The following is a 16048-nucleotide window of genomic DNA, read 5'->3' as shown; positions in this document are numbered from 1 at the left end:
GTTCACGCCGCCAGTCCTCTCCCTGCGCTCCAACCGAAGTCCGAGCCTCAACTCCCAGCCCCGCCCGCCCCGGCGGGTGAGCAGACAAGCCTCTCGGGCTGGTGAGTGCTGGTTGGCCCTGATGTCTGTGCAGGAATCGCCCCGCTTTGCCCTCCGCATCCCTGTTGCTGTGCTTTCCTCCGTGGCTCCGAAGCTGTCCGCCTCTGCCACCCGCAGTCTCCGCCCGCGAAGGGGCTTCTAGTGTGTGGAAAGCTTTCCTCCTTCACAGCTCCCTCCCACTGGTGCAGGTCCCGTCCCTATTCTTTTGTCTCTGTTTATTCTTTTTTCTTTTGCCCTACCCAGGTACGTGGCGACTTTCTTAACGTTTGGGAGGTCTGAGGTCTTCTGCCAGCGTTTAGTAGGTGTTCTGTAGGAGTTGTTCCACATGTAAATGTATTTCTGGTGTATCTGTGGGGAGGAAAGTGATCTCCGCGTCTTACTCTTCCGCCATCTTCCCAGAAGCTCTACTTTGCTGAACTTTTCAAGGCTTGTGATTCTTGCTGCCGAGGGAGGGAGAGGAGATGGAGGGTTCTGAGACGTGACCCAGGCACAGCAGCTGGAAAATGGAGCCCCACTCTCCTTAGAGGTCCTCCCTGCTCATTCTGGACTCACGGTGGCTGAGAGTCAGAAGCTCTGGCCGGGGAGCTGGTGACGTCACCCAGTCCGGAGTTGGATTTAGGGACCCAGGAACATATATAGCTCTGTAGCTCTGCCTTTGTAGAGGTGCGTCCAGAATGTAAGAAATCAAGAGAGGTGTGATCTCCATCGTGAGGATGAGGGGTTGAGGCTCTGAGAGGGGGCTTGACTCTGCCTAGGCCACACGGGTAAGTCCGGGATTGCAGGCCTCCTCCTGGTCTTTGAGTGGTGATGCATGTCTCACCTACCTGTGGCTGTGGCGCTTGTTGAGGCCAAGCTGTTAAAGTGAACATTAAAGCAGAAACTAACACACCATTGTAAAGCAATTATACTCCAATAAAGATGTAAAAAAAAAAAGAAAGGGGCAGGAAGAGGAGAGGATCTTCAAGATGGCGGAGGAGTAAGATGGAAAAAAAAAAAAGTGAACATTGGTCATCGGCTGACTAATTCCTCACCCCACTCATGTCAGCCTGTTCCAGTGGTTCTTAAAGAGGGGTGCCAGACCAGCAGTATCAACATCACCTGGGAACTTGTTAGAAAAGGCAAATTTGCAGGCCTCAACCTGGACCTCCTGAACAGAAAGCTCTGGGAGAAGGCCCCAGTGAACAGTTTTCATAAGCCCTCTAGGTCATTTTGATTTTTGTCCTATTGCAATGTCGTGGGAGGCTGGGGTTGGGGAGGGGTCAGGGGCCAAAGGGCCCTCAAGTGGCCTGGCTAGTCTGGTCTGTCCTGATGCTCTGGATTCAAGCATCTCAACCCAGTTGGCGATTCCTGACTTGGCCCTCATTTTCCCCTCTTGTAAAATAATATCAATAATGGTGAAAACACACACCATTTCAGAGGACTTGAAGGTTTACCAACTTTTACATAGAATAGCCCTTGTAGCAGGTAAGTAGAACTTATATTATCCTCCCACACCCATTTTACAGATAAGGAAACTGAGACTCCAGATGTTTTGTGAGGTGGGCCAGCCCATAGTGGGGGAGGATCCAGGTCCTGAGCCAAGTGCCCTTGACTTTCCATCCCTGACTGATCCCTGCGGGCTCAGAGGCGTGGGCATGACCCTATAAATCTGCCATCCCATCTCCATTCTGAGGCTGCGTCAGAATGCTCATCTCGCAGGAGCCCATCAGTAGTCACCTGGGAATGACTGTGCAGTAATGAGCAGATGGCCTCCCTGGAGAGGTCCTGACATCCCATTTTCTCTCGGTGTGAGACCCTTAGCCTCCCCTTCAAGGCCAACAAATACCATTCCTCAGAGGGCTAGGACAGAGCAGCAGAGGGTGTGAAGAGGGAACCGATTTCTAATTCCCTTGTAAAGATGGGGGCAAAGCCCTGCAGCAAGTGGCAGCTCCCTGGCAGCCCTGTGGCCTGGGAGCCTGCAGGTCTGTCTTGCTGGGAAGAGAGAATAATGGTCTGTAAATGCTTGCACCCACAGATGCTGGCCGGCAGGTCATCTGGGACATGGCAGGGCTACCAATAATTCTGATAGAAAAGAACAAGATTTGTGTAGTCTATTATGAGAAGAATCCCCTGGCCAACCAAAACACTAACTACGGCCCTGCAGTCACACCCCTCTGTCCCTGTAATGTGTTCTCTTGTTCTTGGGGACAGTCTGCCATGGTCCTCTGTCCTCAACTATTATTTTTTTGACAAGGTTGAGAAAACCCTCTTTCCTGGCTCTGCGATGCTCTTCATAATGTGAATACAGGTATTTAATGGGCTTCTGCCTGTTGCACGATTAATGGAAAGGTCGGTGAGTAATCCGGCTCACTCCCCACCTCAGCAGCCCACTTCTTGTACAATTCCTTCGAAGCATTCTTTCCAAATAGGTGGGAGGGCTGAGGTCACATCTTTGCTTTCTCCTGGCAGGCAGACTTTAATTAGGTTGCTAAATTAGCCAAGGCCGTGGTAGCCCTTCCCTTTGCACAGAGCCTGGTTCTGGGGAGGTCTCTGGACTTGATTTTGTGATTTCATTGTTTTTTCTCTCTCACAGGAGAGGGACTTGTCAAGTAGAGGCTTCCCCCAGATAACTGTAACTCCCACTTAGTGATCTCTGTCACGAACCGGACACTGTGCTAAGAGCACTGTAGTCATTATGTTATAACAAGAGCCAGTGTGGTGTGTCCGTGTGTGTGTGCATGTGTGTGTGTGTGTGTGCATGTGTGTTGGGGAGGAGGGCACTGGGCCAAACTCTCATGTGAATTATCTCATTTAATCTTCCCAAGAATTCAGAGAGTAAGGTATTGGTGTTAATTCCATTTTACAGATGAGGAAACTGAGGCTCTGGGGTGAAATAACTTCCCAAAGCTCAAAAACTAGCAGGGAGAGGAAACCAGGGTTCAAACTCGATTCTTGACTACTCAGTGCAGTCCATGGACCCACAGCCCACAGACATCCCCTGAGAGTTTATTAGCGATGCAGATTCTCAGAGCCACTTGAATCAGGACCTGCACGATGCCCAGGGGATTCCCATGCACAGTAACTGTTGAGACTGCTGTATACTCTCTCCAGCAACTATAGCTGATTATGCCGGAATCCTGGGTGTTAACGATTACTGACTCTGGTTTAGAGAGGTTCGGGGCTAGTCGGGGACAGAGCTGAGATTTCATTCTGCGTGGAACCCTCAAACCACCAATGCAATGCCTGTTTTCACGCCCAAGGTAAGGTGCTAGAGCTTGCCTGTCCCTACCATGGACTCAAAAGCAGAGCTCCCTGCTCTAGACCCCTGTGCTCCCCTGTCCCCCTGAGCCTCCAAGGAGGACAAGTGCCTGGGACTGACTTGGCTGCTCTCCTCTGTCCCCTCCTGCAGATGTGCAGCACATTAAAAGGAGAGACATCGTGTTGAAGCGAGAACTGGGCGAGGGAGCCTTTGGAAAGGTCTTCCTGGCCGAGTGCTACAACCTCAGCCCCACCAAGGACAAGATGCTCGTGGCCGTGAAGGTAATTCTCAGAGGGATGTGGGCCCCAGGAAGGAAGAGGAGTGGCTGGGGTCAGGTGGGAGGGAAAGAGACTCACTCCATTCTGGAAGATGGTATCAACTAATGTTATCAGATGCAATCAAGATGGTATAAACTAACGTAATCAGATGCCCTTGCTCCAAGGTCAATGAAGTTTCCTTAGGACCCAAATCAGCTTCCTTTGGCTTCGGAGGTCAAGAGCTGTAGCACATAAGGGGGCTGTGCCCACGGTGCAGCCGGAGGGACAAGTTATGCTTTTGATGGGCCCTGGTTTTATTCTGGAGGCCCTGGGCTCACCGCTGTCCCCAGCTGGCCCTCCTCCCACCTCAGCGACTTTGCAGGATGTGCTGCCCGTGCCCAGAAAGTCATTTGACCATTTCTCGGGAGTACAATTGCATGAGGGGCGGGTAGCTCACAGAGGCCCTGGGAGCCACTGCTCAAGTCAGCAGACGTCACTGGGCATAGGAGATGGGCTGGGGGGTCAGGTACTGAGCACAGGGAGGGACAGTGAGTGAGGCTGGAGGACATTCTTAGGTACCCCGTGGGATCCAGGTTCAGCGCCCAAGGGGCAGCATGCCTGAGGGTTCCTGCCTTCTTAGATGGGTCGTTAACCACAGGGCTTTGGTATTGCTGAGCCAGCCCTGCAGATTTGCAGTTGGAGCCGAATTGCTTGGGGCAGGAGAGAAGGAACTTTGCTACTACCAGTTATCTTCCTCCAGCAGGAAGCAGCTTCTCTCAGTCACTGTTAGACACGTCTTTGAACACGACTGGCACAGACAAGAGTCAAGTAGCCTCGCTGAGGCACCCACAGGTCTGGGGTGTGGAGTGGCCCCTGTGGGAGTGGGTGCAGCAAGCAGGCCTCTGAGGCCAGCGTGAATTCTGCGTGATGTTCTGGGCTGAGAGCAGGAGAGACCTCCTTCCCCACGAGGACTCTCACCTGGGCCTCAAAAGGTCCATCCTTAGCACTGAGGGCGCATGACCGAGCCACCTCTTCATGGCAGTTGCATATTTCTGAGACTTTGGGGTCTCTGTATTCACAGTTTGTTGTGTCTGCAGAGGGTAAGTGCCCTCCATGGATGCAGGCAGTGCTGTGCAGGCTACAGGCGTAGGGTAGGAATCAGAGAGCTGGGTGGGTACCTGGCCATCACTGATTAGCTCTGTGACCCTGTGCAAGATGCTTAACCTCTTTGAGCCTCAGTTTCCTTCTCTGTATAATAGGAGATATAATATCTCCTCTTTAAAATTTTGGTGATTAAATTGCATGACATATGAAAAATTTTTAGTATACTGCTTGGGACACAGTAAATGCTTAGTAAAGACTCATTGCTATTTGTTTTTATCATTATTCTTGATGTTTTTGTTTTATCATTATTCTTGATGTTGATATTATCCAATGTGCTTAGACACACGACATATGACCTGCTGAGCTTGCATTGACCGTCTAGAACAGGGGTTGCCAAACTCCTTCTATACTAGGCCAGATAGTAAAAATTTTAGGTTTTGAGGACCATACACTCTTCCTTACAGCTACTCAACTCTACCCATGTAGTGGGAAAGCAGCCTAAACCATACATAAATGAATGGGGGGGGGGTGGCTGTCTTCCAATACTTTTTCTTTTTTTTTCAGAAGTGGGCATTGTCTGTTGACCTCTGCTCTAGAAAATAAATAAGGAACTAGCATATTGCCCCATAAAAGGCTAATGTTTATTATTGCTGGATATGCTGTGAGTAAACTGGCTCAGTGTGTCTCCATAGACATGGGATGGTCAGATTAGTGAGGGTGTCTTTAAACAGTTTGGACCAGGGATGTGGAAAGCTTTCTAATTTTGTCCCTAAACTTAGAATCTACCCTGCCCTAAAAATTTTAATTTATAGGATGACACTAATCGACTGGGTGTTCCAGCATCCATCTGGGGACTGGTGGATGAACTTAATATTTTTGTGCTTTGAGCAGGAAATGAAATGATGGCCTAAACCCTGGGAAACGTTTCCCGATGAGTGGTCTGGTATTAAGGGGCAGTACCCAGATTGGGTAATGCAGAAAATGTGTTTCTGTTGTCACCCTTTTAAAAGGGTTTCCTTTCCTCCTTTTTGGTCTGGGAAGCTTGAGAAGATGAATGTTCTGGGATTTTACACCATTTGCCTCCCAATGGATCCGCCCAGCGACCAACTGGGGGAGGAGATGCTTGTCTTCTCTGGAGAACAGCCAAGAAATGGTGTTTCCTGCTTCTCATCCTCTTCAGATTGTATTCCGTTTTGCAGGCTTCCTCCTCTTGAGTTTGTTCTCAAGTTGATGCAGGGTAATTATGGACTTCCAGAGAACACATCCAAGTATAACCCCAAATTAAGTTTTCCCACAGTTGTGGTTTTTAAAGCAAGATTTTTTTGCCCAGCAGTTGCTATGGTGGAAACAAAGAGCCGAAATCCCAGCCTCTGTTCTGAAGACACTTGCAGTCTGTTGGGGAGACAAGAGAATACCCATGAAACAAACGCAGAGCAGGACAAGACAGAGTGTCATTTGTATATACGTTTAGTGTTAAGAGTGACATTAAAAGCATGTAATTCATGATATTTTTAAATAGGTAGTGCAACTTTTAAGTAGTTATTTGACAAACAATAGACTTGTTCAAGAGTCTCCTCTGACAGACAAATAGCCGATAAGACTATGAGAAATGTGTCCAGCCTGATTAATCATCAGAAATACGTAAATTGAACCATAAAGAGATACTACTGTATACCAAGCAGAATGGCTAAATAACAATGACAAAACCAAGTGCTGACAAGGATATGGAGCGATTGCCACTTTCATACTCTGGTGGAAATATAAAGTGGTCTAATTGTTTTGAAAAACAGCTTGGTATTTTAGAACATTGGCATCTGTGTGACCTAGCACTTGCACTCTAGGTCTAGACCTGACAGCTATGTATCTATCTGTTTGTCTATCTATCTATCTATGTCTATCTATCTTTCCACAAAGAGATGTGTTTAAGAATGTTCATAAGCATTCTTTATAACAGCCAAAAGCTACAAACAACCCCAGTGTCCATCAGTAGCAGCTTGGATAAATAAATGTGGTATATTCATTCAGTGAGAAACTTTGCAACAAGGAAAATGAATGAACTACAGCTGCATGCAACAATTTGGAAAAATCTCAAAAACACAGTGCTGAATGAAAACAGACAGATATAGAAATATACATATATTATATATATATATATATATATAGCACTATATGTATGATTCTATTTATTTAAAATTCAAAAAATAAGTACAACTAAGCTCTAGTGTTTATGGATGTGTGTATCTCTGCACATGTACTAAAATGGGTTTTAGTATATTAGTAAAATCTGAAGCTGAGCATCCGTTGAACTATCTCCGCCCCAATAAAAGAAAAGGAAAATGGAAAGCAGCAAAACCCCTAGACTGGAAATGATGATGTGAAGTGACTCTGAAGGAGATGGCAGCTGTTGAGAAATTTGAACGTTCTTGCCATCTAGACTGCTTCTCCCCCAACCGACGAAAAGCCCCACTGAAACCCAGGGTTGGGAGTGGACATGAGACCTGATGTACATAAAGGAGAGACTAAAAAGGGCAATGTCTTCAGACTTTGGGGGAAAAAGGAGATGAGAAGGGAAAATTCCAGATCTCCTCTTTGCTCTATGGATACCACTGGAAGGGCCTGGACACAACCTCCCTGGCTTCAGAGACTCCTTGGCAAGCCCTGTCTTCCTGCACCAACAGTTGGCAGCTGTGAGGAACACCCATTCCATCCCATGCCACTGGCTGGTGACCCATTTTGAAGTTTCCCAGCTCCGAAGAGGTTGAGCATGGACTCTGCTGAGAGGTGCATGAGAGTCTCTGGGCTGATTTTCCTTCTCAAGATTTTTTTCCTGGCATCTCTGTCCCAATTGCATCAATCCCTGGGGACCTGGGCCGCTTGCAGCTCTGGACCCCAGTTGCCACAATAGACCCCTTGCCCATTACATAGGAACTTCAGGTTTAACCCAAGAGCTGGAAAGCCCATCATAAAAGTAGAGAGAGAATGGGTAGGAGAAGGGGTGTGGAAAGACCAAAAGAGACAGCAGTTGCTTTGTGCCCCATCTTCCAAATGAGGAACTCCTATCTGCTCTGCAGAGTAGGTGCCAGCCCTGGGAATGATGGCTGCGACTGCTCGAGAGCTGAGAATGGAAATATCCAACGGCTGCCATTGGCATCCGGACTGTGCGAGAGACTGATTTACAGAGATGGAGAGAGGCCATCTGGCTGGCCCCAAATTTGATCTACTTTTACCTCTCGTAAATCCAGTGTTCACATAAATCTCTGTATTCTCATCCCACCCATGCTGGGTTCCTTTTTTTTTTCCTTTTTATTCTTCATGAAAATAAGTAAATCACTGACAGTCATCCTATACCCATGCCCCAGTCCATGAAGCTCAGGAGCTGGGTCACCGAGAGAGGCTCCCTCTCACCATGAGTCTCTGCCTTCTTCCACCCGTAGAAAGAAGGCTTTGCAGACATCTTTGTTCTGGTTGCATGTGGACGCACGGCAGCCTATGCCTTTATTATCGGGTAGATTTTCTGAGAAGGCAGCCAGAGATGAAGTGGAAAGCACATGAGATCAGAGCTGGTAAATCAGTAATGGACCAGTGGCCCTCCCACTTCCCTGCTGGCCTTGGCCTGCCCTCTAGGCCTGGTATCTTTGCTGGGCCCAGCCATTCTGCTGACTGCCCACATGCCTCACCTTTCCTGACCCTCTCCTCTGCCCTTTCACATCTTTTAACTTCCGTGCCCACCATTCCCCTGAGGACCTGACCAGTGACTAATTCATCTGATAAATTAAGGCAAGCAGGTATGCTGGACAGGAATGTATCCTGGGCTCCACACTCAAGCTATTACTTCTTACATGATCTTTGACAAATCATTTCCCTGTTCTGGACCTCAGATTTCTCACCTGTAAGATGGGAAAACTGTATTAGACAGCTTCCAACATTTTGGTCAAGAGTAGAATCATTTAATCCAACAGTTTTTTGGTGAAACCTCCAAATTTTGAAAAGAATGCAAGGTGGTGCTTGTTGAAGTTGGAGTGGGCCTTGATCACTGGCTGAGACACCATGGTTCTAGAGGCATTGCCATTGAACTTGGTGGTACCAAGAAGCCCAGCACCAAGAGATTACTGTGGTATAATTAAATTCTAGCTTCTGTCATTCAAGTTGTGTGAATGTGTCCTGATCCCCAGAGGAAACTGAGGGCTGAGCCACCAGAAATGAGCAGGTGGAAACACGGTATCTAGGGCCCTTTTAAAGCTATGAGTCCACCATCTCTAATGTGTGCTAATGACTGACGGAGGTTTGATGGGCCCCTTAGATATGATTTTTGCACATTCACATTCCTGCAGCGCTGTAAGCCAAGGCAGCCCCGTGGATTTCAGCTAGTGGGGATTGCAGTGGCAAGAGGAAGATCTCTGGTTCGGGAGGCTTCTCAAGAGTAGCATAATTTACAGGGGAGCCTAGTCTGCCTAAATAACCAGAAAAGGCCAGATGCTTGGCAGAGGGAATGCAAACCATTCGCGTCTAGATTTCCACTACCCTGAACATGATGTGTAAACTTCACACCCATTCCTTCATTGCCTCGTGTCTTGTCTTTTGAGGTTACTAAACTCTGTCATTTGAAGCAAGTGGATGTTTGGCTCCATTTGCCTTCTGACCTCATGAGGTGGATGGGGAAGGCTGAAGACATATGTGAGCTCAACTCTGCAGGCTGCTCCTCCTGTAGAAATGACCCTGCCCTTCACAGTTCATCATCCAGCATGGCTGCGTTGGTCATTGCTGGGCTGTATTCAAGGTCCTGTTCGAGGACCCTTGGAGGTGGTCTGGTCTCACCCTCCCCTTCTGGTCTACAAAGTCCACATTCACTGACACCCCTTTTAACCATTGCTCTTCCATTTATCTTCCTGGGTCCCAGGGCAAGTGGCTTGGTCTGGTGCTTCTCCCTCACACCGGGTCTCCCACTCCCACAGGGGCCAAGTTGTGACATTTCTGTGGCCACCAGATGCCCACCCTCCCATCCTACCCTGGGACTTTGTGATACCTTACCAGGTCCTGGTCCTGGGTGGGTCCTAAGCCTTCTGCCCATTAACTGCTGTTCCCACAGCTGTAGTCCCAGTTACACCCCAGTACTTCCTTCAGCCCCCTAAGGGAGGACACAGGTGCCTTCTAGAAGCCAAAGTGTTCATGTTTCTCTGCAAATATACACTTTTTCATAATCTAAAATCAAGAAATAGAAAGAGCAAGGAAACTTAATTACACTGTCAGCCTGATTTCAGATGGGCTGTGAGCATAGGCTAATTTACAAAGATAAAACATTTGGGGCAGTGGTTCCCCCACTGTTTATTTTAGCTGTGAGACCATTTCTTTGGGGAAATCTTGGGGGCATGGGCCTTTGTCAGACCTTCTACCTCCCAGCTCCCTCCCTCCGCCATTCACACTGATCTCTGAGGAAGCCTAGGGCTCTGAGATGAACAAAGTTTGAAATAACTGGCTGGCGGATGGGATGGGACGTGGGTGTCAAAAAGTTGGTTTCTGTTTCTACAAGGTTCAAAATGCTGAAGGAAGCAGGAGTCAGGTCTGGCTATTGTGATTTAGCCTCATGCTCTTTAAAGGCGATTAGGATCGTACTTGTTGGGAATCAGCATTGTCTTTATTATGGGCACCAGCTTTCTTCCCAGGAGGGGAACCTAGCTGCTAAAAACCAGTATCCCGGGCTTCCCTGGTGGCGCAGTGGTTGAGAGTCCGCCTGCTGATGCAGGGGACGTGGGTTCGTGCCCCAGTCCGGGAGGATCCCACATGCCGCGGAGCGGCTGGGCCCGTGAGCCATGGCCGCTGAGCCTGCGTGTCCGGAGCCTGTGCTCCACAACGGGAGAGGCCACAACAGTGAGAGGCCCACGTACTGCAAAACAAACAAACAAACAAACAAAAAATAAAATAAAATAAAATAAAAACCAGTATCCCGTGTTGTTTCCAGGCCCTGAAGGATCCCACCCTGGCAGCCAGGAAGGATTTCCAGAGGGAAGCTGAACTGCTCACCAACCTGCAGCACGAGCACATTGTCAAGTTCTATGGGGTGTGTGGCGATGGGGACCCCCTCATCATGGTCTTTGAATACATGAAGCACGGAGATCTGAACAAGTTCCTCAGGTAAGCGAGGATGGCCATCCCTGCCCCTAACCCCCACCGAACCCCTGGGGTTCTCTCTGGAGCCAGAAGTCCTATCGCTCCTCTGAACACTTCAGTCTGGAGATTAGAAATGAAAACAACCTTTCATTCTTCTACATTACCTCCTGAGCAGCTGGATATAGGCCTTTGCCCCTGATTTCTAGGGGGGGGGGGATGTTGAGGATGCTATGAAAAGGAACCTGTACTCTTCTTCCTGATTCTAAGGTAGACTAAGAAGGGCAGGGTGTGAAATGGGTCCAAGGAGGGAGATCAGAGGACCTGCCAGCCTGTAACTTCCAGCTTTAAGATTCTAGGGCCGGCCCTTCCCCTGATGCCGCGAATAGCTTTCTGACTTTGTGCCGTATGTTCTCACTAGCAAAGCGAGGCTAGCACCTTCCACACCTCCTGAAAACCTTTTTGTCAGAGACTTTTTGATGATGAATAAAAAGGTCCAAGGTTACAAACTCACTGGGAGACAGAGATGGTTGAATTGAAGGGCAGATTTTCCCCCAGATAAATTTAGAACTGGGCTATCCAGTATAGTAACCGTATATGGCTATTTAAATTTAAATTTACAATAACTAAATTTAAATAAGATTTAAAAATTCCTCTGTCTCACTAGCCACACTTCAGTTACTCAGTAGCCACATGTGGCTAGTGGCTACCATATTGGACAGTGCAGTATAGAACATTTCCATTAATAGAAAGTCCTGTTGGCTAGCACTGTTCTAGAAGGATTGGATTTTTTGTAAGAAGGGTTCCCACAAGCCTAGAGCAGGATCATCTGGATTTTGAGGGGCTCCTGATGGAACTTTTAAGAGACTGAGACCCCAAGCAGATGTTCTGGATGGAGTTACAGTGGGGTTTGGGGAGATGTGAAATCTACCTTCCCCAAAGAAGATAGCATCTCACTGACAGAGCAGAGTTAGCACTTCTCTGCCTCTCATACCTGTTACCTCCAAGTAGTGCCCAGATGTGGAAGAAGCAGGCATGTGTGAGCGTCTGTGGAATCCAGGGTCCCAGGAAGCACATTGAACACTCGGGCCCTGGACGCTTTTAGGGTGTGGTTCCACTGCTGAGAATGAGATTTCCAGAGCTCAGATGTGGGTTATGGCAAACTCTAGCACACTCCCCAAACCTTGATGAGCGTCTCCTTGAAGTGGGACATTCAGTTGAGTGCTGTGGTGTTTTGAGGAGGGAATGGAAAGGGTTGGTAGCAGGTTTCCAAAATTGGCCCTAGAGGAATTGGAAGGTATCTGTAGGCTTTCTAAACTTCCTGAACTTGGTTTCACAGTGAAATTTACTCCTTTCCTGAAGAATTGAGTCCTTAACATAAGACAGACTTGGGTTCATATTCTGAATATGTCTTAGTGATGTAACCTGGAGCAAGTTATTAACCCCTAATTCTCTCTCCTAGAAAATGAGACTATTCATAACTGCTTCACATGTTTGTTGTTATGACTATTCAATGACTATATTTGTATAAGGCCTGGACAAGTTTCCCATGTAGCTAGGTGTTCAGTCAATGGTAGCTACGATTAAAAGTATTACAATTATTATTTTATCAGAACTGTGAACCATGGTAGTTTCTAATACAGGCAGCATCCTTTCTCAGGACTTGGGATCTTCTTCTTCCTGTGCTTCCATTTCCCTGAGGTCAGAGGGACGTGGTCCATTTTCCATCAAGCCTTCCCCATAGATTCAGTGGTGCCTTCAGCCCCAAGTACCACCAGCAAGGCTAAAGAGAGGTCCCGAGTGCCACTCCGTACCACTGTCATGCCCGCTCTAAGGGACAGGAAGAAAAAGAAAAAGAGAGAAGAAGGCCCTTCCTGCTCTTGCATCTCCCAGTGGGTGTGTTTTAGGGGCAGGCTGCAGTGCACTCTCCTAGTAAGTGGGAATGTGGCTTGCCTGCTGATCCCTCTTCCTTGTGAGCTGATGTAGTAGTTCTCCTTTGGAGGCATGAGGTAGGCAGTGCCCACAGGAGATAATAAAATGAACGTGTTATATTTAACGGTGCCTTTCAGTGGTAACCGGAGAAGCAGTAAAACAGGCTGAGGTCTCATTGTACACCAGGGCTCCTTGGCTCACAACTACATAAATAAGGGCCCTGGGTGTGGTTAGAGCTGACTGGGCTCTTTAGAGAAAAGAGTGAACACTAAAAGTGACTGATATGACAGGGCAAGGTGTTAGGATAACAAATCTGGCCCATGATTTGGGATGGAGCAGGTGCTGTGGCTCCCCAGGTCTCTGCCTCAGGGTCACAGGGTCTCTTCATCCCATCTTGCCATTAACAGAAGTTACCCAATCCTAGACAGTGTGGTGGAGAGGTTAGGAGGTAGACTGAAGAGCGTTGCTACCTGAAATGTGGACTCTATCAGCCCTGGAAGCATCAGCCCTGGAAGCATCAGCCCTGGGAAATGCAAATGAATGAGCTCTGCCTAGCCAATCAGAATCTTAGGGGCCCAGGAATTGTATTTAACAAGCCCTCTGGAAGCTTAAAGTTTAAAACTCTCTTCCAGAGCCACATGTCACCCATGTGGCCACTGTGGGACCTCTGTGACTTTGACCAAGTGATCTGATCATTTCGTGCCTCAGTTTCCTTATCTTCAAAATTGGGGTGGGAAGATTGAGGGAATTAATATATAATATTTAAGATACTTAGAGCAGAGTGTGAACATAGTAAGGGCTGTGTAAGAGTTAATTGTTTTATTAATTGTTCTGTAGTAGACATCAAGAACCTGGGAAGCCCCTGGATAACCATAACATATTCAAGAGTAGGTTCATTCCCTGATTCGTTAAAGCATGTCTGCTGTCATCTTAGTTGGGAATCTGGTTGTAGAGTTTGACCATATCCATACTCACAGAGTATAATTTTGGGTAGATAGAAATAGTCCATAAGTAGACTGAGAAGAGATCTCATTCATTTCTGTGGTGCATTCCAGAGAACAGGAACTCAAAAAGACATTTCCCCTTGATCTCCTTAATTCTCTCTGCCCCCTCTCTTCTCCCACTAACCCCACAGGGCCCATGGGCCAGATGCAATGATCCTTGTGGACGGGCAGCCACGCCAGGCAAAAGGAGAGCTGGGGCTCTCTCAAATGCTCCACATTGCCAGTCAGATTGCCTCTGGCATGGTGTACCTGGCCTCCCAGCATTTCGTGCACCGGGACCTGGCCACCAGGAACTGCCTGGTTGGAGCTAACCTGCTGGTGAAGATCGGAGACTTTGGCATGTCCAGAGATGTCTACAGCACTGATTACTACAGGGTAAGGTGGCTTCTCCAGATGCAGCAATCCGTGGCAGAGCTAGTGCCTTCTCACATGTCTTTGTCATTGTCCATTAACCCTGTTACTCCGGAGCACACATATACACATCTGTGCCCAGATATACATCTGATGCTTATCCTTTGGCCACTCCTGCATCTCAACATACCTGTTAATTATTCTCTGGATAGCTCACTCCTCCCTTCCACTTGGATAGGGATACTTGACTGTATCCTTACATTGCAATGACATAATGCACTGTGTTCTTACTTCCATCAATACTCATTCTTCATGCAAACAGATACATACACACACACACACACACACACACATATATATATCCCCAAATGCTCACGTGGACAAGCTCAACTTGGTGCTACAGTTTAACATCTTTCAACTGAGTTCCGTATCCAGCCTCACCCACGACACATTTTATTCTTTAACATTATTTGGTGAGCTTATAGGCTTGTTTTCAAAGGTAGATCTTGATAAGAAGTCAGAACCCAACATAAAGTAGCAAAAATGGTTAACGTATTGCTGAGCAGAATTATCCAAATGGCATAGGAAAGATGAGGGAAGGAAGCAGGTTCTCATTGCCAACTTTGGAGAGAGGTACAGGTGGGCCTTAGGAAAAGATTTTTGATTGTGAGAGGAGACATCACGTTCAATTTTACCTCTATAAAAGTATCTACTTTATATTAATAGGTGTCTTATTTTGCTCCCCTTTGTATTTGGGAATCATCTTCCCACGGATCAGTGAGTGGTTCTGACAATGTTATTATTGCCAGGGAAAGGACGGGTGGGCATGAGTGGCATTTATTCCCAAAAGGAGAAATATGGGTGCAACCTGTATACAGAGATAGGATAACTTCTGCAAGTTGATTGGGAGGCAGATGCCTCAAATATATGGAAGATTTACTTTGGGGTCTTTGAATGGGTAAGGAGTTTGGATGGTATATAAGGAGAGGGTGGGGCAATGTTTTGGAGGTTGAGAGGCATGGCAGCCAGTTCCCTCATCTTCTTTGTACAGAATGAATGATCATATTGTGAATCAAAGGACCTAGATATATGTCTTTTTGGCCTGAGCACGGTGGGTCAGGAGGCTGTGGGTTTGGGGTTGGCATCTGTAAATCAATTCTGTCTGGATGCTCTCGACGGCTTTGCCTAAACAACATTGCCCAGACGTTATAAGGGATCACTCAAGACACTTTATTTTAGCCATAACCTGGAGAAAAATGGAATATTTGAGAAATTCCTTTTGTGGCTAAAAATGGACGAGTTCATGGTACAGCCAAAAGATGGCAGATGGTAGACCATCATGAGAATATGAAGCAAAGTAGACCAAACAGTAGCGAAGGTAGAAAGTCTGCAGAAAACTGGGCAGTTTCTCTAGCTACCTGCCCAGTCCAACATCCCTAGATATGGAAAAAGGAGCATGATGTAGCAGTAGGCACAGACTGATGGGCAGGGCAGACCTGCCAGGAAATATCAAAGTGGGGTCTTTCTTTTGCATCTAGACCAATTTTTTTTCCAGTCATTTCCAAGAGAGGCATCGGTGTGGTCACTAAGGGCCCATGGGTCATAGATTTCTTGAGTCTAGCTGGAACTGGCACCATTTAATTGCTTCCGCACTCTGCATAATGGGGTTTGCTGGCCTGTCTGGCTGAGCTCGGATTTATGTTGGTGTTGATAAAAGCAAGGGATGGATCATTGTTTTTCTGTGTGAGGCAGATGTTTGATTATACCAATCTGGTCTCCACTGGCTTTACCAGGGTGTTGGGAAACAATATCTGACCAGAATGTGTGCAAACTCAACTTTAAGCTTGCTTCAAGGAGTGCAATTGATATTTCTTGATTTTGATTTAAAAGAGAGAAGAAAAAAAAGATTACATCTCCAAATGATCCTGCTGTGCCCTGACTTGAACAGTTGCGAACTGTTG

At 47.2% G+C, this 16048-nt stretch overlaps 1 protein-coding gene across 4 annotated transcripts in view; it reads left to right on the top strand.

Moving 5' to 3' along the window:
• Positions 1–16048, top strand: part of NTRK3 (neurotrophic receptor tyrosine kinase 3) — a gene marked incomplete at both ends in the record, with an annotated part of 373663 nt that overhangs the window by 319045 nt on the left and 38570 nt on the right. For all 4 annotated transcript variants that reach the window (XM_082857937.1, XM_082857936.1, XM_082857935.1 and 1 more), the window contains 3 exons: positions 3488–3618; positions 10655–10827; positions 13868–14111. In XM_082857937.1, the coding sequence (XP_082714063.1) occupies positions 3488–3618; positions 10655–10827; positions 13868–14111 (548 nt within the window). The remainder of the gene's footprint in view (positions 1–3487; positions 3619–10654; positions 10828–13867; positions 14112–16048) is intronic.

This window comes from Leucopleurus acutus (genome assembly GCF_964270905.1).
Source record: "Leucopleurus acutus genome assembly, chromosome: 1".
Classification (NCBI taxonomy): Eukaryota; Metazoa; Chordata; class Mammalia; order Artiodactyla; family Delphinidae; genus Leucopleurus; species Leucopleurus acutus.
The sequence above is the reverse complement of the archived record's forward strand: the minus strand, read 5'-3'. Positions and strand labels throughout refer to the sequence as shown.